The sequence below is a fragment of the Eucalyptus grandis genome, chromosome 5 (assembly GCF_016545825.1).
Source record: "Eucalyptus grandis isolate ANBG69807.140 chromosome 5, ASM1654582v1, whole genome shotgun sequence".
Lineage (NCBI taxonomy): Eukaryota > Viridiplantae > Streptophyta > Magnoliopsida > Myrtales > Myrtaceae > Eucalyptus > Eucalyptus grandis.
The window spans coordinates 62,008,811-62,035,362 of NC_052616.1; the positions used below are offsets into that span (position 1 = coordinate 62,008,811).

Sequence of the window (26,552 nt, forward strand, 5' to 3'; positions counted from 1 at the left end):
CCTAGAATTTTAGAAATTTGTAAAAATAACCCCGTGCGTGTCAGAATTTCGGACTCACGTGTCAGAGCATGTTGAAAGCAGTTGACTGCGTGTCGGATTTTCCGACACACGTTGACCCCGTGTTGAAACGTGTCGAAGCGTGTCGGACACGTGTCGGGGTGTCGGACTCGACACGAAGGGTCCCGGACTCCGTGCAACCTAGGTCACTACCCTTCTATCTTCTTTCCCTTCTTTCACAGCCACACCATCGCTCATATCCCCATATGACCTTGACCTTCTCATCCCCCCAAAATTACCATATTCTCCTCTATAATCACCATAATCATAATCATTCGTGTGGTGGGGACCGAAAAGCATCTCGATTCCCATATCTATCCTCACTGTGAACACTACCACCACCATTAGCACTTCCACTAGGACCGCCGCCACTGCTCTTTCTATCAAACAGAATCACCTCGAGTCTCTAATCCAAATACATAGCATAAGCCCGCACAAAAGCCAAGTAGTCCCATGAACTCGAGTGGGCCTCATCTCTAAAATCAGACAAATTTAACAACCTAGCACCATGCCTGGTCGCATACGTTATCTCCTCGCCAAAAATTGGGTCTCCATCATTCAACAAACGATGGATGACCACTACGGATTTGAGAGCCACAACGTAGTCGTGGGTCTTGCTCAGTCGCTTCGAAAGCGCAGAAACACACGCAAGAACGTATCCGCACGAGTATGAAGGCAAATTCAGGGTCCGACGAATGTATTTCTCATCCACAGGATCATCATCGTCAATCGTGGCTTTCACGATATTTACTTTGGCCTCTTGCACCATGTTGCCTGCGACCTTCGCGAGGCCGATGCTTGTGTGGTCCTTGACAGCCCCTAGCAATTTGCGGATCATGCTTTGAGACATCTTCACCGTCACCCTGACCTACCAAAACCGCACAAGTCATCAAAACTAGTCACGCTTGACTCAAAAGCATCACTTGAGGATGATCTAACCAGCTTTCCAGTAATTTCACAAAATCAACAACACCAATAAGCTTAATCATTTTAGTGCTCGAAGTCACCATGCTTTTACTGCGATTAATCACGCGATCAACGAAGCATTCGGCTCGACCGATGGCTTCACTTTACCTAAACCCCATAAATAGGTTCTATTTCACAACTACAGCTCACCATGCTCCACTATGCTTAATAAAGCGATCAATGTAGTATCGAACTCCGGGAAATTAACTTTAGAGAAAGTGTATCAAATCTGGAGAAATTAAGCTCTGGCGACGCGGACTTTGAACGCAGAATGGACCCGCCGATGACAATCGCCGATCGCCACTCTTCATCTTCTGCGTCTGAGAATGGCGAGAGATGAGGCGGAACAACCGGCGATCGTAATCGGCCGGACGGCCCACATCATGAAGTTCCCCTCCTCCCCTGTCTGCGTTCCCGATCGTCGCCTCCACTTCAAGGCGGCCGCGTCTTGCCATCGCGTCGATGGCACAGGTCCCTCCCGTTGCTCTTCGTGGGGATCTCTCTGGCTCCATTGCTAGTTGGACAGGTCACGTTCGTGATCGGGCCCGTTTTGATGCCCTTGGGTCGCCCTTCTGGTTTCATTCTTTTACACGGCGGGAATGGTGTCCGCTTCGTCGGAGTTGGCTCGGGCGACCTGTAATCCATTGGATTCTAGTAATAGGTTTTTCTTAATCTAAGAAGTCAAAAGTATCTTTTCGATTCTAGTAATTCGTTGCCTTGATGTCTTGGCCAAATCCAATGAACTCGTCAGACATGATGACCTAACATGTTCCTTTGATGAAACTTAAGCTTTACTTTAGCGCAGTTGTCATCTATAGAGAGTGAACGTCCATCGAGACAGTGGGAGAATTGACATGGATGATGAACATTATGAGTTAGTTACAAACGTCAACGCAAGGTAGAAAATTATTAAAATATGTCTCGATTTTGAGCCGCTATACAATCTAACTTGATTGGGTAAGAAAAAAATCCAAAAAATCTTTCTTTGAATGGCATATATATTGGAGAGTTTCTTTTATTTGGTTGGATGTGTCCACGATTACATCTAGACTTTGCAATGTAAAAGATTTAAGAGGATATTGCTTGGATGCTTGGGTAATAAAAAGATTTAAGTTCAATTTAGGAGGTTCGGACGTGTAGACTCTGGCGCATTAAACATTGATGGAGAAATTTTCCTGTGGACAACTGCCAAGGGCCTTGGTAGCATATACAATGAACTCTCACAGTCAAATTTCCTGTGGACTTTAATTGCCTGCTTGGAGTTTTCTTTTTGGTCATACAAAAGAGAGCGCGTGGGGTTAGGAAGTGGTTAGAGAAAAGAAAATAAACTAAAAGCAAGGTTTTGCTTTTTTGGGTTTCCTTTCCTCGAGAATCCTAATAGTGGAATTCCATTAGAAATTGAGCCACCGCACGAAAAGTAAAAGAAAGAACATATGAACGTTCTTGAATTAGCCGTGCGAAGGGTTTTGCTATGGGCTTAAACACTTGGTGATTTGCCCTATAAGCTTTACAAGCAATTAAGTTGTTTATTTATAAACATATTTGGATTTGGTCTTAATCTAGGTGTGAGAGACACTCGAATGTAAGCGATTGTAGTTCTGATTCTCAAATTACAGTGAATTATTGGTTGCTAGCTCTTTCTAGGGATAAATACCAGCACTCGGATCAAATCTCGTAAATATTTGGTATCTTTGTCATTTCCCATTTATTTCTTCAATGTTCTTGCGTTGATTTGATAGCAAGATCTTCTCAATTTTTGTGTTAATTTTGTACCATGTCTACTTTTGAAATGCCTCTAGTCAAGATCACTTTCTCCTAAAAGCTCCAGTGCGAAGAAGATTAATAGATCTTCCATGTTTAGAACCATCCAATTTCCAAACGTTTTCTAGTGCAGTTTTTCGCTTGTACGTATGGACTCATTGGGATAATCCACCATCACCCTTGCAAAGGAAGCAATTTGAATAATGTTAAATGGGCAATCATTAAGTTAAATTAGCTGCTTTTTGTGAATCTAAAAGGCAATCTGTTATGCTTTTTTCTCTAGTGTGAAATGTGTAAAAGCTACAGAGTAGTAATTTTCAATATCTTGAAAATATAAGCATTCTAAGTTAGTCGTGCTGAACAATAAGAAGAGAGCACTTCAATTACCATATTTACATCCTATGTTAGTTTCCCAAGCTAGAAACCAATTCATTGTGAGTAATCCTTTAACATTTACCAATTTCCATGTTACCATCATTTAATTGCATTCTAACTATTCAATATGATCTTGCGTTCATTTGGGAACCAAGTAAATCACAAGGCCTGTGCTTTTCATTGGATAGAGATTGAATTAGTCATATAAATGACAGCAAAGTGACTAGGCTAGACTAGACTTAACGTGTGGAACAAGTTATGCCAATAGAGACATTTGGAAAATTCCCCGCCAATGAAATTTGGTCATTGTGTAAGTTACATACCCCGCCCCGCATGCTACTTAACCTTGTCACCATAAGGAGCTGACATTCATTCATCACTGCAGATGACCAAGACTTTGGCCATGACCACAACTTCTACACTCAAGTACAGGCATCACTGAACTCCTATAAAGTTGCTCTAACTTGCAAAAAAGAAGTTAACTCAAGAGTGTGATACATATAAAGTTTGGTCACTCGAATCTGCAGTCATGAAAAAGAGAGCATTGTGGGCACTTGTGGTGATTTGGGGTATCGCATGTTTATGTGGCTCTCGTGGGTGTTGGGAGCAAGAAAGAGTTGCACTCTTAGCACTCAATGCCACCTTGGACCTGAGATATTGGGTGGACGCCGGGGGATCATATTTCAACTGTTGCAGCTGGGAAGGTGTTGAGTGCAAACCCACCACAGGGCGAGTCACTCATCTAATGCTCTTCAATACGAGATATTACCGTTTCGGCGCCAAAACTTGGTACCTAAACGCTTCTCTACTTCTTCCCTTTGAAGAACTCAAGAGCCTTGACTTGTCCATGAACTATTTAGGAGGGTGGATTACACCAGAAGGTATAAATTCGCCGTTTGTTCATTTCCTATAAAAGAAGAGATACTCATTATCTAATGAACTCAAAACTTACCCATGTCCGGATCCTTACTCACTTCCTGCATTATAGATGATTATGTCCACGTCATCATTAATCCACAAGTCTTCGACATATTTCCCCTTGAAATGGCAATACCGGTTTACGCATGTACTTGAATAGATTTTCGCGAATTTTACTGCTTTTCATTGTTTGTTTGCAGAACCAAACCTACTATCTTCAAGGCTGAGCAAACTAGAGGTGCTTGACTTGAGTGTTAACTCTCTGGATAATTCTATTCTATCCATTCTCGGTACAATTCCATCTCTTCGGCGTCTATTCCTTTATGGCAACAATTTGAGCAGGACTTTACACGTGAATGGTAAATTTCTCCGGCTTATTCTCTGCTCATAATTCAGTACAAAATCGCCATCCTTGACTTGAGTCAACACTGTTTGAGGATAAATTAGGTGGTTTCAATAATTTGATGGAGCTGAACATATGTGATAACGCTGTCGATGCAGTGGCTACTATTGAAGGTACTATTTCAGTTTGCACAAAGGAGCCTCGTTTTTATTCATATATTAAACTAACTAGCCTACGAGTCATGCAGACTCTTTAATACCTTTACATGGGCTTCACATAATGAATATAGAAGTCATATATTGCAAACCCCTTTTCTTTCCATATAGAAATGTTGTTGATTCAAAAGATTCCTATCCCGAGGCATCTACGTGGGTGCTTTCATTACTTACTTTGGATAATTCTATTCTACCCGTTCGTGGTACAATTCCGACTCTTAGGTGTCTATTCTCCAAATAACATTTGAATGGGACTTTACATGTGAATGATAGTTTCTCCAGCTTATTCTCTATTCATAATTCCATACAAAATCTCCATCCTTGACTTGAGTTAGCAATATTTGTGGAAAAATTAGGTGATCTCAGTAATTTAAAGGAGCTGGACATAAGTTATAATGCAATCGATGCAGTGGCAACTGTTGAAGGTACCGTTTCAGTTTTCATGTAGGATCCTCGTTTTTATTCATAAATTAAACTTACTAGACTGTGATTCATGCATGCTCTTTCATATCTTTACATGTGCTTCATATTAAGAATATAGAAGTCATATATTGCAATCCCTTTCTCTTTCATATAGAAATGTTGCTGATTGAAAAGATATCTAACTCGAGGCATCGGTGTGGGTGCTTTCACAACTTAGCTGCCAAGTAAATTAATTACTTGGAATTTTACTGCTAGGCATAAAAAACTTGAGCCACTTAGAGAACCTCCACCTAGATGGTGTCCACTTGAAGCATGTGGGAACTGTCGTGCGAGCGTTAGGGGCGCTGTCATCTCTGAGGATCCTTTCTCTCCAGTACATTACAATAGAAGGAACAATTATTACTCAAGGTTAGTCAAACTCGTGAGTGAATGTATATTTACAATAATGTTCTGTTCGTTTCACGAAAAACAACTTTCAAGAAAATGTTTTTCAAATTTTCTAGTGTTTGAGTCATGGAAAATATATAAGTAAAGGAAAATATTTTCCTTCAATGGAAAAAGCATTTTCAAAAGTCGTCATAATAAGGAAATCATTTTCCATTCTCTTTCTTTCACCTAGACCTGTTTCCCTTTATTTTATTGTTTTTCTATTTTATTTTTTTAAATCGAATTTTTAATTTTAATTTCTTTATTTCTTTATTTCTTTCTTTCTTTTTTCCTTCTTCCTCAGTTGATTGTTGGCTACGATGACGGCTGGCAACCAACCACAGGTGAGGAATAAGCTGCGATTGCCAAGACCTTACCAATCTAACGAGGTTCGAGCTCATCGGCCTCGAGCAATCTTGACCTCACTGTGACCGGTGATCGGTCAAACAACAAGGGAAAAAAAAGAAAAAGAAAAATAATTAAAAAATCTATTTTCTAAAATAAAATAAAATATTATTGAAAGGAGTGCACCGATGAAAACCAAATTAGATTTTCCATACTAAACAGTGGAAAATATTTTTTTGTTCATTTTCAGGTTTCAGCTGAGTACTAGAAAATATTGTCATTTCCCTAGAAATGACTTCTCAAAAAACATTTTGCAAAAAAGTCATATTTTCTACAAAACGAATGGAGCCTAAGTTTTTATTAAAGAAGTTGCATTTACTCATGATATCTCTTTACCATTTCTTGATTATGCTTGTGTAAGGAAATCTGATGTTCGGTAATCTTTTGATTTATGGGAAGATTTCCATAACTTCAGTAAGTTGGAACAACTCATCTTGGATGGTTCTTCGTTGAACACAAGCATAGGAATCCTTTCCAGCCTTGGTTCGTTGACATCTCTTAGAATGTTGTCCTCATCCGACATCAGTCTAAGTGGCAACCTATCAGATCATAGTAAGTTCTGATCTCTTAGTGTAAAAGCTGGACATGAAATGGATCCTTGATGTACTTGAATGTCCTCTTTGCATGTATCGATATATCTCATTGTAGTTGAATTGACTTGTGATATCAATGGCAGGCTTGTGTAACTGTAAAACTAGAAGAGTTGGATCTTAGCTTTAACGGAATTCTCGGCGGGCTTCCTACATGTTGGCGAAACATGTCCTCTATTCGGATTCGAATCTTGAAGACAATGAATTTACTGAGATAGTGTCGGGTCATCTCCCCTCAGTAGTCTTACATCTCTCGAATTTCTTTCCATTTCGGGCAACCATTTTGATATCCCTTCATCACTCGACCCACTTGCAAACCATTCAAGACTTAAGGTGCTAATTCTTGATGACACCAAACTAACAATTGATACCAAAGTTGCATCTTTGATCCCGAGGTTCCAGTTGAAGCTCTTAACTATGTCAAATAGTCCATCAAGAGGATTTGAATTGACTTCTTTGGGCTTTCTCAAGCATCAATATGACCTGAGAATTTTCGATCTCTCCTCGAATGACATTCTGGGTCCCTTTCCAGCTTGGTTGTTGGAAAACAACACCAAGTTGGAAATACTTTTTATGGCAAATAACTTATTTACAACATTTAAGGTTCCATCAATGACCCTTTTTAATCTTTCGTTCATGGACATATCCAACAACAACATGAGAGGAAAGCTCACTACCGAATTTTGCACAAATGTCCCAAATCTATCCCACCTTAATCTATCAGCCAACGGATTGGAAGGGAATATTCCATCTAAATGGGTAGTATAAAATCCTACAAGTCTTAGACCTGTCTAGCAATAATTTCTCGGGGGACTACCTATCCGGTTACTAGATAGTAAATTGGGTCACCTCAACGTAGCATATAACAAATTGCAAGGAGAAATTGGACTTTCCGACCACACCATGAACCTAGGGTTGTTCTTTCTGCGGTTAGACCACAACTTGTTCACTGGAAGTGTCTCTTTTCTTTCATCACCCTTTGATATGCAAGTATTGGACGTTAGCAACAACATTTTCATCGGCAAGCTTCCCAGATTGATTGCAAACATGTCATCACTTATGGCCCTTGACTTGTCCAAAAATCATTTGGATGGCCTCATCCCTCAAGAACTCTGCAATCTTGGTGAGCTTGAGTATTTGGATTTGTCTGACAATAATTTCTCTGGTCCATTACCATCATTTTTTATCTCACGGCGGGTGCGTCACATCCATTTGAATGGGAACAAATTGAATGGTACACTCGTGCATGCGCTCTCTAACAGCTCCCATTTGGTGACCTTGGATCTAAGTGACAATGAGTTCTCCAGAAGCATACCCTATTGGCTAGGTAACCTCTCTCAATTGAGCATTCTTTCACTGAAAGGTAATAGCTTCTATGGAACATTTCCTGAGCAATTGTGCAGATTGAAAAGCTTAAGTATGATCGATCTTTCTGAAAACAATCTGTTTGGTCCATTACCTAATTGCTTGGGACCCATGAATTTATCCGAAGACTACACTGCTAAGGTAACTTCAGCACCGAGCTTCGGATTTCTATATTTAGGATGGTCACCTTGGTCTTATGTGAGGACAATTAAAAGACATAATGAGGACCATTTTATAGAAATTGGAGCAAAACTTGAAGCTCCACATACTGTTGGGTTCACAACAAAAAGAAGGTTTGATTCTTATAAAGGCTATGCACTTCTTAAAATGGTGGGACTAGTTCTTTCTTGCAACCAATTCAGCGGCGAGATCCCATCGGAGATAGCAATCTTACAAGAAATGCTTGTGCTAAACCTATCACATAACAAGCTTACCGGACGTATACCAATGTCATTGTCGAGCCTCATGAAGATAGAGAGCATTGACCTTTCCTACAACAACTTGATTGGTTCTATCCCTGAGGAGCTTACTCAGTTGAATTCCCTGGAAGTCTTCAATGTGTCTTACAATGACTTGTCAGGAGCCATACCAAACAAATATCAATTTGGGGCATTCGATGAAAGCAGTTACTATGGAAACCATCTTCTGTGTGGACTGCCATTGAGTAAAAAGTGCTCGACAACCATTAACGTTAATTGCTTAGCAACAAAATCATGCGCGACAACTAAAGAAGATGGTTTCATAGACGAAGAGACATTCTATATCAGCTTTGGAGTGTCATACACGACGGTTGGACTGGTAATTCCGATTGTTTTGTTCATCAACCCCCAATGGCGACATGGATGGTTTCACTATGTGGAATTGGTTATCACCACATGTCAGAGCTTGTGCATCACATGCTACTATTTTGTGCAAGATGGTTTTCGAAAATTGTCTAGAGGCCAAACATTTTAGGTTCTCTCGCTCTGCATTTCCAAGTAATGGCAAGACTGGGTATTTTTCCTGTTGTTTGTTATTGTCGTTGATCAATATTGGCCTCAATATGGGATCTATCAAGTCAGTGTAAGTTCTTACCTTCACAATTGAATAAGGTCTTGTTCTACTTTCCTTGAAGACAATATACATGGCGTGATCCTTCCCTCTTTTGAAAAGGTATTTTTACTTAATTGCTTTCTCATCTCTATTTGGTTAGGTGATCATATTACTAACGATAACAAACAACACGAGAAAAACACAGCTGTCTCTTCTCACCTGTTTTTTTCTTTGTGGTAACAAACTTGCTTTCCTTTCCTAATAAAAGTTTTCGTCTCCATATATCACTTGGTCCATTCACAAACTGTTCAAGACATAAAACTCTTCTTGCTTGACAATATAGCACAAACAACTGAATGTTCTTCAAAGTCTTAGGCTCATGGCCAATCCGCAATTTGGTTAGGACATCAATTTCGGTCTAACTTTTATGAAGGTTTAGTTGTTCTTAAGTGTCTCCTGAGATGGTTAAATTCACGGTCAAATTTGCATTTTAATGACCACTTTCGTTGTTCCTGTCTTTGTGGAATGATGTTCTAACATTTTGCTAGGAGCTTAGCTCTAGCTTGGAAAAAGAAGTACTGCATTGAGGCATGCCCTGTTCATTATGAAAGAGATCAAATTTGTTGTCTTGATGTCTAGGCCAAATGCGAGCAAGAACCAACCCGGATCGAGGCCCAGATTGGTGCAAATGTATGAATTCTATTGTAAACATTCCATTCATACGAGAAGGTCAGCACTGCTGCCATTTTTACAAATTGGTAGAAAAAAAGTAACAGGTGGTATGTCAATCAAAGTAATAGAAACAACTATCAGATAATCATGAGCCTACACTCACGATCAAGAGAAAAAAGAAGCCGGACTGCTTTTTTGTACTAAGAGATTACTTCAACGCTTTATGGCGGTTTCTCCGAACATACAAAAAATGCAGCTTTGACAAGCAGTTTTGAGGACATTCATTCTGTTATAAGAACATTGGTCATGACAATATATATTAATAAAAAGTGATGGCTGAGATCCAAATGTGGGCAAGACATGCAAAGGAGAATGTCCAGGCAATTATTCCCAGTTGGTCTAGCATGCAGCACATGGTAGGTATGCTTAGTCATTCTGATATATAATTAATTTGTATTGAAAAATCATAATGGCGCTACCTTTGTGGGCTTAATCGTGTGCTAAATCATATTGGTGTATGCTTTTGGGCCCGGATTTGGGTCATCTATTACAATGGATACATTCTATACTTTTGTGATGGTATAATGTGTCATGAATCTAAGAAAAAAACTTTTACGGTCAGACTAATGCACCGGCTAACTCAGAATTACGTTGCGTGGTTACTATATTATTTAATAATATCACTGGCAGAATACATTGATCATTCCGATCCACAATTTGAATCACATATTCTTCTAATGGCAAATTTATCACTCGAAATTGTAAATTAAGGTTCAAAATATTTTGGTGTGGAGCTATTTATCAGATTTTCTTGTGGAAAGTATATCATGTATAGTATTACCTCGTCCCAAAGTACATACCAAGTAAGAATTGGTCCTTCACCTATATATCTAGCATAATAGACCATCTGGAGCACATATAACTAATAATGAGTAATATTTCGACACAATGATCAAACAAGCCTACTTTCACAATATTACATTTTAGACAAGGAACAATTTTAGTTATGATTGACATTCCTTGTTTAAGAGTTGTCCTTGTTTCTGAAACCTTGGTTAGCATCGTGTAATATATTCCGATTTTTAAACTCAATTGCAACAGGGCATCACATCAATTCAGTAGCAAGTTATGGCATTCTAATGGGAAAGGACAAGGTGGCACCACTTTTTTTTAGTATATGCAACCAACTATTGATCTGAACAGTTGGTAAACTCTTCTACAAAATGACATCCCTCACAATACATCTCAATTCCCACATTATGCATGTTACAGATTAAGAAGCATTGAAGCTTGGTACTGGATAAGGCCAAAAATGCTTAGATTATCATAAGTAACCACAGAGCACCAGTAACGGACCTCACCCATAGCAAGAACTTCCAATGCATCTTCATACTTTTGCCTCCTTGTAAGTTGTTTTGCATTTGAGTGAAGCATTAAGCCCATCATCACAGCACTGGAGAAAATCCAAAAGGTTTTTTAAATGCCAATTCAAAACAATAGCAGCTAAACAGCAGATTGTGAGAAAAGACTGCTTGAGAAAGGATTTTTTAAAAAGCAAATTAGTCTACTGCCAACCCTCTGATCAGTTTCAGATTCCATATTTACTTTCTTTCCACTCTGATCTTCAAGTTCTATGTTGAAGTCTTCCAGTGGCAATTACCCATCTGCATGTCTCTTAGCCAGAGCCAGTGCAGTGGCACCTGCTCTGTATTTAGAAGGATATACACATTTAATTATATGAGGGGATGTGCACATACAGGCACAGTAGCCAGAAAGACTACTGTCTCTGAAAACAACAAACACGCTGGCCAATATCATCAAAAAAATAATACAGGAGAGTGAACCACAAGAGCAGATAAGCATGTCCATGTAAATGAACATCTGTAGGTATGTATATCCAAATTGCTAGGCTCATCAGTGCTTCTAGCCAAGCATAGAAATTTTATGGCATAACTATAAACAAGTCACTTTATCAAGACATGAAGTCTTCTTTTGAATAATAATAAAGTCGCGTGCTCAGAGCCGAATGCCTCTTTAAGTATCACGATGCACTGCCTCATGAGTTAAGTAACGTACACCACACTAAGAACGTTGATTGGTCCCATGACTATACGCAAAGTTGCTAAAAAGAGGTGAAAACCAAACTGAATATGCATGCAAAATACCTGATGAAGGATTGATTTGGTGGTGGCCGCTTAGAGTTAAAGTGAGCTTGGAATGAGGAGAAAGCATCTTCCGTTGCATCAAAGATACTTAAAAACTTCTGCGCCACAGAAACGCCAAAAGCTTCAGACTGAGCATTATTAACCAAGGAAGGCATCTCTTGAACTCGAACACGCTCATCCCAAGACCACAAATTGCATTGGTATTTGACTCGGACCTGTTCTAGAAAAGCCTGAGGCATTTCGAGTTCCTTCACCTATAACAAGAATACGAAGCTCGCTGCCATCGGAAAAAGAGAAAGGGAGATGTAATTGATACACTGAATGTAGAGAATTCTTAGCCTCATAAAATATGAGCCCCCCTTAATCACTCCAAGCACGATTTATCAAAACCATCAACCCATTAACAAAGAGAATGGAAAGAATAATAGAGATAGAGAGCAGCAGAAGTCTGCTTTCAAAAGGCAAGCTGCCATTCACCGCATTATATTCAAAGAGACAAGTTCCTGATAAATTCACCATATATTCGATGCAACGAATCCAATAAGCAAGGAAAGTCAACAACTTTGGTCAACCAATCAATTAGTACAATCCGCAGCTGGGAACCCAAAAATCAACAGCACCAATAAGCTGAATCATTTTAGTGCTCGAAGCCACCATGCTTTTACTGCGATTAATCACGCCATCGACGAAGCATTCAGCTCGACCGATGGCTTCACTAACCTAAACCTCATAAATAGGTTCTAATCATTTCACAACTACAGCTCCCCATGCTCCACTATGCTAAATAAAGCGATCAATGTAGTATTGAGCTCCGGGAAATTAGCTTTAGAGAAAGTGTATCAGATCTGGAGAAATTAAGCTCCGGCGACACGGACTTCGAACGCAGAATGGACCCGCCGATTACAATCGCCGATCGCCACTCTTCATCGTTTGCGTCTGAGAATGGCGAGAGATGAGGCGGAACAACCGGCGATCGTAATCGGCCGGACGGCCCACATCATGAAGTTCCCCTCCTCCCCTGTCTGCGCTCCCGATCGTCGCCTCCACTTCGAGGCGGCCGCATCTCGCCATCGCGTCGACTGCGCAAGTCCCTCCGGCTGCTCTCGCGTCGATCTTTGTGGGGATCTCTCTGGCTCCATTGCTCGTCGGACCGGTCACGTTCGTGATCGGGCCCGTTTTGATGCCCTTGGGTCGCCCTTCTGGTTTCATTCTTTTACGTGGCGGGAATGGTGTCCGCTCCGTCGGAGTTGGCTCGGGTGACCCGTAATCCATTGGATTCTAGTAATAGGTTTTTCTTAATCTGAGAAGTCAAAAGTATCTTTTCGATTCTAGTAATTTGTTGCCTTGATGTCTTGGCCAAATCCAATGAGCTTGCCGGACATGATGACCAAATACGTTCTTTTGACCAAACTTAAGCTTTCCTTTAGCGTAGTTGTCATCTATAGAGAGTGAACGTCTATCAAGGCGATGGGAGAACTAACATAAATGATGAATATTATGACTTATTTGCAAACATCAAGGTGGTAAGGCGCTCACTAATGGTGATTTTGAGCTACTATGCAATCTAACGGGATAAGTACACTAATGGTGCCATAAGTTGTGTACGGCGCTCACTTTGATGCCAAAAGTTTCCGCCGGATCACTTAAGTGCCAAATCGGAGAAAAAACGATCACTTTGGTGCCACCGGCAAGAAATTCCGGCCAAAATGATTACGTGGCATCTATATTTAAAAAAAAATTCGACAACTCTTAATATTGTCCACGGTGGATGGCATAAAACGACGCCGTTTCCATTTCTTCGTAAGAAACGACGTCGTTTTACGATTCCACGTGGATTACCTACAAAACAATCGTCGTATAGTGGATTGAATACGGTAAAAAACGACGTGGGCTAAAAACGGTGTTCGTATAGGGTTCTCGCTTGACGTCGCCGGCCGTAGCTCGCTAACCCACCGTCGTTCACTCGCCCGCCGTCGTTTGGCTGCTGTCGCTCGGCCACCGCTGTAGTTGCGCCGTTGTTCACGTTCGTTCACTGGCTGCATCCTCAACTCTCGCTCACTCAGGTTTGTCATGTTCTGTACGTGGGTCAATTTACTGAAAAATTTAGGGTTCCGACGGGCAAGTTAGGGCATGGAGGGCAAATTGAGGGCTCGGCTCAAGGGGAAAGTGGTGGGGAAAGTCGTGGGGATCGAATAGAAAATTTGAGGGTTTCGTCATTCGTTCCCTTTCTTTTGTGGGGACCGAATAGAAAAATAGGGCGCGGAGGGGAAAATGGGGCTCGACTAGTGGTGGGACCGAATTTATTTAATTAATTGGATTGCTTCTGTGGGGGAAACAGGGGGACTGAATGTGATTGAATTGAAAAATGGGTGGTGGGACCTCACTTTGTTTATTCAACTCGGTTTCTTTTGTTTCTGTAAAAGCACTGAATTGGGGAGATTAGTTGCATTTGTTTCTTGACAACAAAATGACAAGGACCTCCATGTGAAGTTGCTGATTCTGTCATGTAGTCCCAACAAGTAATGACATTTGTTTTTTTTCATTGGGTGCAGCATCGACATGGACGCGAATCAGGTAGGCATCATTGTTTGCTATGGTGGAGAGTTTCTTATTGGCACCGATGATTGGGAATATCTTTTGGTGGAAATGAAGGTACTATTTATGTCAATGTTCGGAAACCATCATATATTGATTTTCTGAGGGATTTGGTGTATTTTTTACGATGCAAAGTGCAAAAACTACATTACTGTGTTCCTGGGAAGGAATTGAAGGATGGATTGAGATTTTTTAATGACGATAATGGTATTAAGGATATCATTTACTATTATCTTCACGACGAAGAAGCTAAGGTATATGTTGAGTATTATAGTGATGATGAGGATGATGATGATGATGAGGATGGTGAGGATGAGGATGAGGATGGGGATGAGCAGACCACCACTGAAAGAGGAGAAGTGAGGGATCCTATTCAAGCGAGTAATCAGGTCGGGGATGAAAGGGAGAGAACTCACATTGATAGAGATGAACAAACAGTGACATGTCCTGAAAGCTTGGGTGAAGATTTAAGTGAAGATTTGGGCGATGAGGACTTCATTGGATTAGAATGGGAAATTGCTTTATCCAGTGAATCGGAAGATGAATATTTTGCTTCAGTAAATTTCCTAAGTGACGATGATGATGATGAACTTGCACAATCAAGACAAAAGCAAAGGGAATTTCTGAGAAAAAAACTTGCACCTTCAGCAAAGAGGCCTGAGCCAGTAAATGGGGATGGAGTTCCAGCTGAAGGTAATAGAAGTGAAGATGAAGAAAGCTGCGGCGATGAAGTTGCTGGTTCGGAGAATGAGCTTGACAATGATGATGAAGAACCTGCTTGTCCAAGAAAAAGTAAGTACCCTTGCTATGATCCGACTGTTGATAAACCTATTTTGTCTATGAGCATGAGATTTGACGATGCCAAACAGTTCAAGGAAGCTGTTGTGAAGAACTCCATTGGTGAATAGAGGAGTGTTAAATTCATTAGAAACATGAAGGAATTTGTGAGAGCTAAGTGCTCACAACCCAATTGTCCATGGAAGCTCTATGGCGCGCTGAGTAAGAATGGGTCATTCCAGATTAGGTCCTTGCAGGAGGAACATACTTGTCCAATTATTTTTAACAATAAAAGAATAACGAGTGTGTGGTTATCGAAGTATTTTTTCAACATTATCAAAGCAATGCCCGGGATCAAGAGTCCTCAATTTCAACAGTTAGTGAAGGAGCAAGTAGGTGTTAATGTGTCAAGGAATCAATGCAAGAGAGCTAAGATGAGGGTGATGAAAATACTGATGGGTGGCTATAAGGAAGAATATGCGCAGGTATGGGACTATCTTTGGCGAGTGCATGTTTCAAAACCCATCTAGTAGGGTGTATGTAGAGGTTGTGGAGAGGCCACTCCCTGATCTTGGGCCTAGATTTGATAGATTTTATGTCTGTTTTGATGCATACAAACGGGGCTTCTTGGCTGGTTGTAGAAGAGTTATATGATTGGATGGATGCTTTCTAAAGGGTTTGTGTAAGGGGGAGTTGTTGGCTGCTGTGGGGAGAGATGCCAATAATCAAATGTTTCCGATAGCTTGGACGGTGGTGAAGATAGAGAACAAGGATATTTGGTTCTGGTTTCTAAAAAATTTAATGGCTGACCTTGAGATAACCGATGGGGGAGGATGGACATTCATGAGCGACCAACAGAAGATAATTTCATTGTCAATTAATTCACTCCTTTTTAATATTAATCATTTTTTTCCTTACTTGTATTTATTGGTTTGAATTTTTGTAGGGACTTATTCCTGCATTGGCTGAGTTGATGCCACATGCTGAGCATAGAATGTGCGCGAGGCACATATATGCAAACTGGTCAAGGAACTTCAAAGGAGATAGGCTCCAGAAGCAGTTCTGGCAGATAGCAAAGAGTACAAACATGGCTGATTTCAGATTAGCCAAACAAGGATTGTTGCAGTTGATAAAGGAAGGTTTTGATGCACTCTTCCAGACAGAAGCTAAGCACTGGTGTCGGGTCTTCTTCGGCGAAGAGTTCAAATGCGATATCATTGATAACAACCTCAGCGAAGCTTTTAATGGCAGAATTTTAGAGGCCAGGTGCAAACCAATCATCAGCATGCTTGATGATATTCGAGTGATGGTGATGACTAGACTGCATAGGCAAAGAGATGAGGCTACGAAATGGACTAGAGATTGTGGCCCTAGGATTATGAAGAGATTGGATGCAAACATTGCTGCTAGTAGGTTCTGCCATCCGGTTTGGAATGGAGATAATGGATATGAGATTATTCAAAATCAGGATAAGTATGTTGTCAACCTGGATAGAAGAAAGTGTTCATGTCGAGCCTGGCAACTGAATGAAATTTCCTGTGCCCATGCAATTTGTGCTATTCAAATGAAGCAAGAAAACCCAGATGATTACCTATATGATTGGTACAAAAAAAGCTCATACCTTGCTTCATACCAATTCATGATGCAGCCTATCAGAAGCAGCAAATTTTGGGAGCCAACAAATCATGAAAGCCCTCTACCTTTGCCGCTGAAGAAGCAAATTGGAAGGCCAAAAAAGAAAAGAAGAATGCAGCAGGAAGAGGCATCAAGTCAAAGGATGAGTAGGACTGGCTCAAAGATGAAATGCTCATATTGCCGCAAGGAATGGCACAATAAGAAAGGTTGTGAGCTGAAAAGGCAGCATCAACAGCAAGATGTAATGGCTGAAGGTAGGACAGAGGGCTCTACTGAAGAGCTTCTTGTTGGGCCTAGTGAAGGTAGGACAGAAGGCCCTGTAGTAGTGCCTACTGAAGGGCAAACAGAAAGCCCTGCTGTAAGGTAAGTATCCTCTTTACCTCAGTAACTTTACATTTCCTATTCGATAAAGTTTGATGGTTGACCATGTGCACTGGCTTGTCTTGTGCTTTTCCTCTATCATGCATTTGTAATTTGATAAGTTGTCTCCATTTGTTTTGTCCATGAAAATGAGTAGATGTCTAATTATTCATTGTAGTTGGTCATGATCTTGATATAGTACATTGTTGTAAGGCCTTCTAAAGGGCTAGAAAAAGGCCCTGTTGTAGGCTCAAGTGTAGGGACAGGGATTGGAATAGGCAGGACAACAACAACAACTGAGTCCACCGTTGAGCAAACGAAGAAAAAAAAGTTCATGTAAGTTGTACATCGCTTTGTGTTTGTCTTTTATGGGCTAAATTTTAAATTTGTTATGTGTTTCTCAGGTGAGAAGACGAGCAACTGCACAAGTTGCAGAGGCTGCTCCCCCATCTATTGTTGCTGAAAATGATGTATCACAGTGAACAAGAGGGGCTATTAGAAAAAGATTAAGGCAATATGGTTATGGGATTTACACAGATGAACGAACTGGAATGACTATTTTGAATGTAAGATTCTTTTTGTAGGCCTCATGCATTTAATTTGTTGTACTTAAATTCATTTGGTTGACAATATCGCTACGTTCTTGTAGCCTGGGAGAACTTCGGAGGTACTTCTCTCTCAAGGTGGGCCAACTCAAGAATCAAGGGCGCAGCCAAAGAAGAGTGCTCCAAAGAAGAAGACAATGAGAATAGCTGCAAAACAGCCATCCAAACAGAACCTAGCACCAGTTCCATCTCAACCAACGATTGGACGCGATAGTGATGATATGGACCAACACATGACACGTGCTAGAACAAGAATAGCCACCATCAAAAACAAGGAAAAGGAGGTGACAGAATGCCCAGTTAAAGAACCTGCACATCGAGTTCGAAAGAGTGCTCGGATTATGAATCAATTCAAAGCCCCAAGACGAAAAGGAGATCAGGGTGTTGTCCATATTGACTGATGGGAGGGTGCTGGACTTGGTCTCTTTTTATGTGGTGCTGCTGATGGGAGGGTGCTGGACATAGTTTATGTTTATTTTTATGTGGTGCTGGACATTGTCACATCTTTTTATGTTTTCTTTTTTTAGGAGGGTGCTGGATATTATATCACTGATGGTAGTTGCTACCTCCATATTGCCATTGGTTTTTTTTTAAGAGGGTGCTGAACCTTCAGTGATTGGGGAGTGAAGTTCATGTTTTTCTTTTCTTTTGTAAACAATCAATCAATATCAATGACAATAGCTGTTTCGGTATATTTTGCTGTTGGTGCAATGTTCTTATGAGGTTGCTATTATTTTTAGATTTAAATGTGTGCATATAGTGTTGCTGGTTGAAGTCGTTGATGTGTTGATGCGTTGATGCTATCTGTCGGGTTCTGGTTGTATGTGCTGGAATAGGATGCAGTTGATGCGTTGATGCTATCTGTGGGGTTCTGGTTGTATGTACTGGAATAAGATGCAGTTTTGGGTGCTGGTGCATCTCGTTGCAGGGCTGTTGTGTTGCAAGAAGATGCACCAGTAAGCCAACTGGTGCAAGAACAAGATGCAAGATGCACCACGACCGGTGCAAGTTTGAAATTAGCACTCAAGCGATCACTATTTACAACTTGTGCAACAGAAGTGATCACTTTGTAATCGCGACTGGCACTTAAATGTTCACTTTTATAAAAACTTAGCACTCAAGCGATCAATATTTACAACTTTTGGCACTGAAATGGTCAATCGTTAATTTGCCACCATCCCTTAATTTTGCCATGGTTTGTAGTTGCAGCAAACCAGCAAACCATTACAACGATAAAAATGCAGCAACCATTCTATTTGAAGCAAAAACTAACCAAAACAAACATTGCCAATACACAACTAAACAATAAAAAGTGCTTAGAACTAATGCATTCCAACTCCAACCTTCCATTTCGCCATAGTTTGCAGTTGCAGCAAACCAACAAACCAGCTTGAAGAGATTTGATGAACAGAACAGAAAATGGAAACGAGAGGGAGAAAAATAAAAAACCATGCAGAGAGAAAAAGTGTATTATTATTCAATGAGAGCTCGCTTACATCAAAGAACTTTTCTAATTGTTTACTCTTGGCTCATCAGTTTTTATATCGATCTGGAGGATAACAACAAAATGAAAACCAACTAACTAACTGAAAACGAAAACAGAAAGTTTGACTTTACACGCTTAAAACTGAATACTGATTCCTCAATGTAAACATGCTACACGTGCTATAATCTCTATTGTTGCTTTCTTCATTTTCGTCAGCTTCTTTCCTTGCTTTGTTCTCGACACTTTCTTTCCTTGCTATGTTCTTGACATCACTAGTACTTTGTATAGTTCTCTTAACACAAATTAGGAGGGAAAATAAAAAATGCAGCAACCAAACATTGCATTTCTGAAGTGCTCACAATTAATGCATTCCAACTCCAACCTTGCATTTCTACCATGGATTACAACAAAACCTTCTGCTTCATACAAAAATGGTAGACATACAAACTTCGACTATAGTAGACACACAAACTTCTTCTCATTACTTAACTTCACATTTGAATAAACTACACAAGAGAATAAGAACACAATCAACGCTCGATAAAAGTTTCTTTCAATTTTCAGCCTTGAAACCTCCCTCTTCAAATGGTCGACCAGAGATGTTAAACCCTTCATTTGAGCTTGCATTGAGTCGACATCCTCCAACTCGTCCATTAACGTAGGTGGAGGTTGTTCGGCCTTCAAGTAACTCTAGGATCACCTCTGTCGCTCGATCAGAGAATTTCCTATCAACCCATTTGAAATATTTGCACTTCGAGCCTTCTCTATATCTGCCGCACCCATGGAATCTTCTCCCGAGATTCAACCGAGTCCAAGATGTTCTTCTCGGACTCGATAACCCACAATAACAGTAACACTCACCATCTAATTCGCTTTTTTTTATAGGAATGTGAGCCGCTGCTGAAGCTTCTGCCCTCCATTCGCAAGAGCGAGCTGATAACTTTAAGAGAAAATCGAAGTATGCACTCGAATTGGTCGAATTGGGGATTTAGGGTTTTCAATTTCCGATTCTACTTGAATTTGGGGATTTAGGGTTTCTTATTTGGGGGAAAAGACACTAAACAACGTCGTTTTGTTGTTTGCATGCTGATTGTATTCTCTGGCGATCCACGTCGGCTTCAAATATTAATAAAAAAATGTCACGTTGGATTTCCGGCCAATCAGATCGGAGTTGGCACCAAAGTGAGCGTTTTTCAAAATTTTTGGCACTTAAGTGATCCGGCGGAAACTTTTGGCACCAAAGTGAGCGCCGTACACAACTTATGGCACCATTAGAGTACTTATCCCGCAATCTAACATGATTGGGTAAGAAAGAAATCCAAAAAATCTTTCTTTGAATGGCGTATATATTGGAGAGTCTCTTTTATTTGGTTGGACGTATCCACGATTACATCCAGACTTTGCAATGTAAAAGATTTGAGAGGATATTGCTTGGACGCTTGGGTAAGAAAAAGATGTAAGTTCAATTTGGGAGGTTCGGATGTGTAGACCCCGGTGCATTAAACATTGATAGAGAAATTTTTCTATGGACAGCCGCCAAGGGCCCCAATAACAAATGCAATGAACTCTCGCGGTCAAATTTCTTGTGGGCTTTCATTGCCTCCTTGGAATTTTCTTTTTAGTCATACGAAAGATAGCGAGTAGGGTTAGGAAGTGGTCAGAGAAAATAAGATAAATTAAAAGCGAGGTTTTGCTTTTTTGGGTTTCCTTTCCTTGAGAAGCCTAATAGTGGAATTCCATTAGAAATTGGGCCACCGCACGAAGATTAAAAGAAAGAACATACAAACATTCTTGAATTAGCTGTGTGAAGGGTTTTGCATGCAATTAAGTTGTTTATTTATAAAGTTATTTGGATTTGGTCTTAATCTAAATATGGAAAACACTCGAGTGTGTGAACAATTGTAGTTCTGATTCTCAATTTTCGCGTTAATTTTGCAACGTGTCTACTTTTGAAATGCCTCTTGTCAAACATGATGACCAAACATGTTCTTTTGACGAAACTTAAGCTTTACTTGAGTGCAGTTGTCATCTATAGAGAGTGAACGTCTATCGAGGCATTGGGAGAACTGACATGGATGATGAACATTATGACTTAGTTATAAACGTCAAGGTAGAGAATTGTTAAAATATGTCTCGATTTTGATCCGTTATGCAATCTAACCTGATTGGGTAAGAAAGAAATCCAAAAAATCTTTCTTCGAATGGCGTATATATTGAAGAGTTTCTTTTATTTGGTTGGACGCATCGACGATTATATCCAAACTTTGCAATGTAAAAGATTTGAGAGGATATTGCTTGGACGCTTGGGTAAGAAAAAGATATAAGTTCAATTTGGGAGGTTCGGATGTGTAGACTCCGGTGCATTAAACATTAACAGAGAAATTTTTTTGTGGACAGCCGCCAAGGGCCTCAGCTATGAATACAATGAACTCTCTTGTCAAATTTCCTGTGGACTTTAATTGCCTTCTTGGAATTTTCTTCTTGGTCATACAAAAAGAGCGCGTGGGGCTAGGAAGCGGTTAGAGAAAAAGAAATAAATATAAAGCAAGGTTTTGCTTTTTTGGGTTTCCTTTCCTTAAGAAGCCTAATAGTGGAATTCCATTAGAAATTGGGTCTAATGGGTCACCGCACGAATGCGAAGGGTTTTGCTATGGGCTTAAACACTCGGTGATTTGCCCTATGAGCTTTACATGCAATTAAGTTGTTTATTTATAAATATATTTGGATTTAGTCTTAATCTAGATGTGGGAAACATTCGAATGTGTGAACGATTATAGTTCTGATTCTCAAATTATAGTGAATTATTGGTTGCTGGCTCTCTCGGGGATAAATACCAACACTCAGATCAAATCTCGTAAATATTTGATATCTTTGTCATTCCTTGATTATTTCTTCAATGTTCTTGCGTTGATTTAATAGCAAGATCTTCTCAATTTTCGTGTTAATTTTGCAACAGGTCTACTTTTGAAATGTCTCTAGTCAAGATCACTTTCTCCTAAAAGCTCCAATGCAAAGTAGATTAATGGATCTTCCATGTTTTGAACCATCCAATTTCCAAATGTTTTCTAGTGCAGTTTTTCACTTGTACGTACGGACTTGTAGGGATAACCACCATCACCCTTGCAAAGGGAGCAATTTGAATAATGTTAAATGCGCACTCATTAAGTTAAACTAGCTGCTTTTTGTGAATCCGAAAGGCAATCTGTTATGCTTTTTCTCTAGTGCGAAAAAGCTACAGAGTAGTAATTTTCAATATTTTGAAAATATAAGCATTCTAAGTTAGTTGAGCTGAACAATAATAAGAGAGCACTTCAATGAACCCATTACCATATTTACATCCCATGTTAGTTTCCCAAACAAGAAACCAGTTCATTGTGAGTAATCCTTTAACATTTACTAATTTTCATGTTACCATCATTTAATTGCATTCTAACTATTCAACATAATCTTGCGTCCCAACTGGGAGCCAAGTAAATCACAAGGCCTCTGCTTTTCATTGGACAAAGATTGAATTAGTCATATAAATGACAAAAGGTGACTAGGATAGACTAAACTTAACTTGTGGAAAAAGTTAGGGCCAATAAAGACATTTGGAAAATTCCCCATCAATGAAATCTGGTCATTGCGAAAGTTACATTCCCCGCCCCGCACGCTAATTAACCTTGTCACCAAAAGGAGCTAACCTACATTCATCACTAAAGATGACCAAGACTTTGGCCATGACCACAACTTCTACACTCAAGCACAGGCATCGCTAAACTCCTATAAAGTTGCTCTAACTTGCAAAAAAGAAGTTAACTCAAGAGTGTGATACAGATAAAGTTTGGTCACTTGAATCTGCAGTCATGAAAAAGAAAGCATTGTGGGCGCTTGTGGTTATTTGGGGTATCGCATGTTTATGTGGCTCTTGTGGGTGTCGGGAGCAAGAAAGGGTTGCACTCTTAGCACTCAATGCCACATTTGACCTGACATATTGGGCAGATGTCGAGGGATCATATTTCAATTGTTGCAGCTGGGAAAGTGTTGAGTGCAATCCCACCACAGGACGAGTCACTCATCTAATGCTCTCCTCTTCGAGATATTACCATTTCGACTTGAAAACGTGGTACCTAAACGCTTCTCTACTTCTTCCCTTTGAAGAACTCAAGAGCCTTGACTTGTCCGGCAACCATTTAGGAGGGTGGATTGCACCAGAAGGTATAAATTCACCGTTCGTTCATTTCCTATAAAAGAAGAGATACTCATTATCTAATGAACTCAAATGGGTCCTTACTTAGTTCCTGCATTATAGATGATTATGTCCACGTCATCATTAATCCACAAGTCTACAACATATTTCCCCTCGAGATGGCAATACCAGTTTACGCCTATACTTGAATAGATTTTTGCGAATTTTACTACTTTTCATTGTTTGTTTGCAGAACCAAACCTGCTATCCTCAAGGCTGAGCAAACTAGAGGTGCTTGACTTGAGGGTAAACTCTCTAGATAATTCTATTATATCCATTCTTGGTACAATTCCATCTCTCCGGCGTCTATTCCTCAATGGCAACAATTTGAGTGGGACTTTACATGTGAATGGTAAATTTCTCCAGCTTGTTCTCTGCTCATAATTCAGTACAAAATCGCCATCCTTGATTTGAGTTAACACCATTTGTGGATAAATTAGGTGGTTTCAGTAATTTGATGGAGCTGGACATAAGTGATAACGCGGTGGCTACTATTGAAGGTACTATTTTAATTTTCACGAAGGAGCCTCGTTTTTATTCATATATTAAACTAACTAGCCTGCGAGTCGTGCGGACTCTTTACTACCTTTACATGGGCTTCACATAATGAATATAGAAGTCATATATTGCAAACCCTTTCTCTTTCCATATAGAAATGTTGTTGATTCAAAAGATTCCTATCGTGAGGCATCCGCGTGGGTGCTTTCATTATTTACTTTGGATAATTCTATTCTACCCATTCGTTGTATAATTCCGACCCTCGGGTGTTTATTCTCCAAATGACATTTGAATGGGACTTTACATGTGAATGATAGTTTCTCCAGCTTATTCCCTATTCATAATTCCGTACAAATTCGCCATCCTTGATTTGAGTTAGCAATATTTGTGGACAAATTAGGTGATCTCAGTAATTTAAAGGATCTGGACATAAGTTATAATGCAGTTGAGGCAATGGCTATTGTTGAAGGTACTATTTTAGTTTTCATGCAGAATCCTCATTTTTATTCATAAATTAAATTGACTAGATTGCAATTCATGCATGCTCTTTCATATATTTACATATGCTTCATATTAAGAATATAGAAGTCATACATTGCAATCCCCTTCTCTTTTCGAATACAAATGTTGCTGATTGAAAATATATCTAACCCGAGGCATCGGTGTGGGTGCTTTCACAACTTAACTACCAAGCAAGTTAATTACTTTGAATTTTACTGCTAGGCAAAAAAAAAAAAAAAAACTCGAGCCACTTAGAGAACCTCCACCTAGATGGTGTCCACTTGAAGCATGTGGGGATCGTCGTGTGAGCATTAGGGGCACTGTCATCTCTGAGGATCCTTTCTTTCCAGTATAATACAGTAGAAGGAACAATTACTACTCAAGGTTAGGCAAACTCATGAGTGAATGTATATTCACAATAACGCTCCGTTCGTTTTATGAAAAACAACTTTCAAGAAAATGTTTTTTAGATTTTCTAGTGTTCGAGTCATGGAAAATATATAAGTAAAGGAAAATGTTTTTCTTCAATTGAAAAAGCATTTTCAAAAGTCGGGACAATGAGGAAATCATTTTCCATTCTCTTTCTTTCACCTAGACCCGTTTTCCTCTATGCACTCTTTTTAGTTATTTTATTGTTTTTCTACTTTTTTAAATCTAATTTTTATTTTTCAATTTCTTTCTTTCTTTCTTTTTTCTTCTTCCTTAATTGATTGTTGGCTATGACGACGGTTGGCAAACCAACCATAGGCGAGGAACAAGCTCCCCAAAGGTCGAGACCTCACCAATCGACGAGGTTCAAGCTCATCGGCCTCGAGCAATCTTGACCTCACCTGTGACCGGTGATCGGACGAACAAGAAGGAAAAAAATATTTAAAAATCTATTTTTAAAATAATAATAAAATTTTATTGAAAGGAGTGCACGGATGAAAATCAAATTAGACTTTTCATAGTAAATGGTGAAAAATATTTTCTAGTTCATTCTCGATTTCAGTTGAACACTAGATATATTGTCATTTTTCTAGAAATGACTACTTGAAAAACATTTTCTAGAAAAGTCATATATTCTGTGAAACGAATGGAGCCTAAGTTCTTATTAAAGAAGTTCCATTCACTCATGATATCTCTGTACCATTTCTTGATTATGCTTGTGTAAGGAAATATGATGTTCAGTACTCTTTTGATTTCTTGGAAGATTTCCATAACTTCAGTAAGTTGGAACAACTCATCTTGGATCATTCTTCATTGAACACAAACATAGGAATCCTTTCCAGCCTTGGTCCATCATCTCTTAGATTGTTGTCCTCATCCAACATCGGTTTAAGTGGCAACCTATCAGATCATAGTAAGTTATGATCTCTCAGTGTCAAAGCTAGACATGAAATGGATCCTTGATGTACTTGAATGTCCTCTTTGCACGTACTGATATATCTCATTATAATTGAATTGACTTGTGATATCAATAATAGGCTTGTGTAACATGGTAAAACTAGAAGAGTTGGATCTTAGCTTTAATGGAATTACTGGTGGGCTACCTACATGTTGGTGAAACATGTCCTCTATTCGGATTCTAAATCTTGAAGACAATGAATTTACAGATAGTGTCGTGTCATCTCCCCTCACTAGTCTTACATCTCTCAAATTTCTCTCCATTTCGGGCAACCATTTTGATATCCCCTCATCACTCAACCCACTTTCAAACCATTCAAGACTTAAGGTGCTAATTCTTGATGACACCAAACTAACAATTGATACCAAAGTTGCATCTTTGATCCCGACTTTCAGTTGAAGGTTTTGAGTATGTCAAATAGTTCATCAATCATCAATATGACCTAAGAATTTTGGATCTCTCCTCGAATGGCATTCCGAGTCCCTTTCCAGCTTGGTTGTTGGAAAACAACACCAAGTTGGAAAAGCTTTTTATGGCAAATAACTTATTTAAAACATTTAAGGTTCCATCAATGACCCTTTTTAATCTTTCGGGCATGGACATATCCAACAACAACATGAGAGGAGAGCTCACTACCGAATTTTGCGCAAATGTCCCAAATCTGTCCTTCCTTAATCTATCAGCCAACAGATTGAAAGGGAATATTCCATCTGAACTGGGTAGTGTAAAATCCCTACATATCTTAGACCTGTCTAGCAACAATTTCT

The 26,552-nt window shown here is 39.6% G+C and overlaps 1 protein-coding gene across 6 annotated transcripts in view; it reads right to left on the reverse strand.

Moving 5' to 3' along the window:
* The window catches only part of LOC104445802, a 50,427-nt gene that overhangs the window by 19,322 nt on the left and 4,553 nt on the right, over positions 1–26,552 (reverse strand). The window contains exons 2-4 of one of the 6 annotated variants that reach the window (XM_039313102.1): positions 11,929–11,967; positions 11,714–11,811; positions 10,692–11,001 (exon numbers count right to left, since the gene is read on the reverse strand). The exons of 1 other annotated variant lie outside the window; for it this stretch is intronic. In XM_039313102.1, coding sequence (XP_039169036.1) covers positions 10,815–11,001; positions 11,714–11,811; positions 11,929–11,967 — 324 coding nt within the window. In that variant the 3' untranslated portion in view covers positions 10,692–10,814. Of the gene's footprint in view, positions 1–10,691; positions 11,002–11,123; positions 11,232–11,713; positions 11,968–26,552 lie in introns of those variants that run through there. 4 more of the 6 variants (XR_001987951.2, XM_039313101.1, XM_039313103.1 and 1 more) reach the window with 4 other exon arrangements.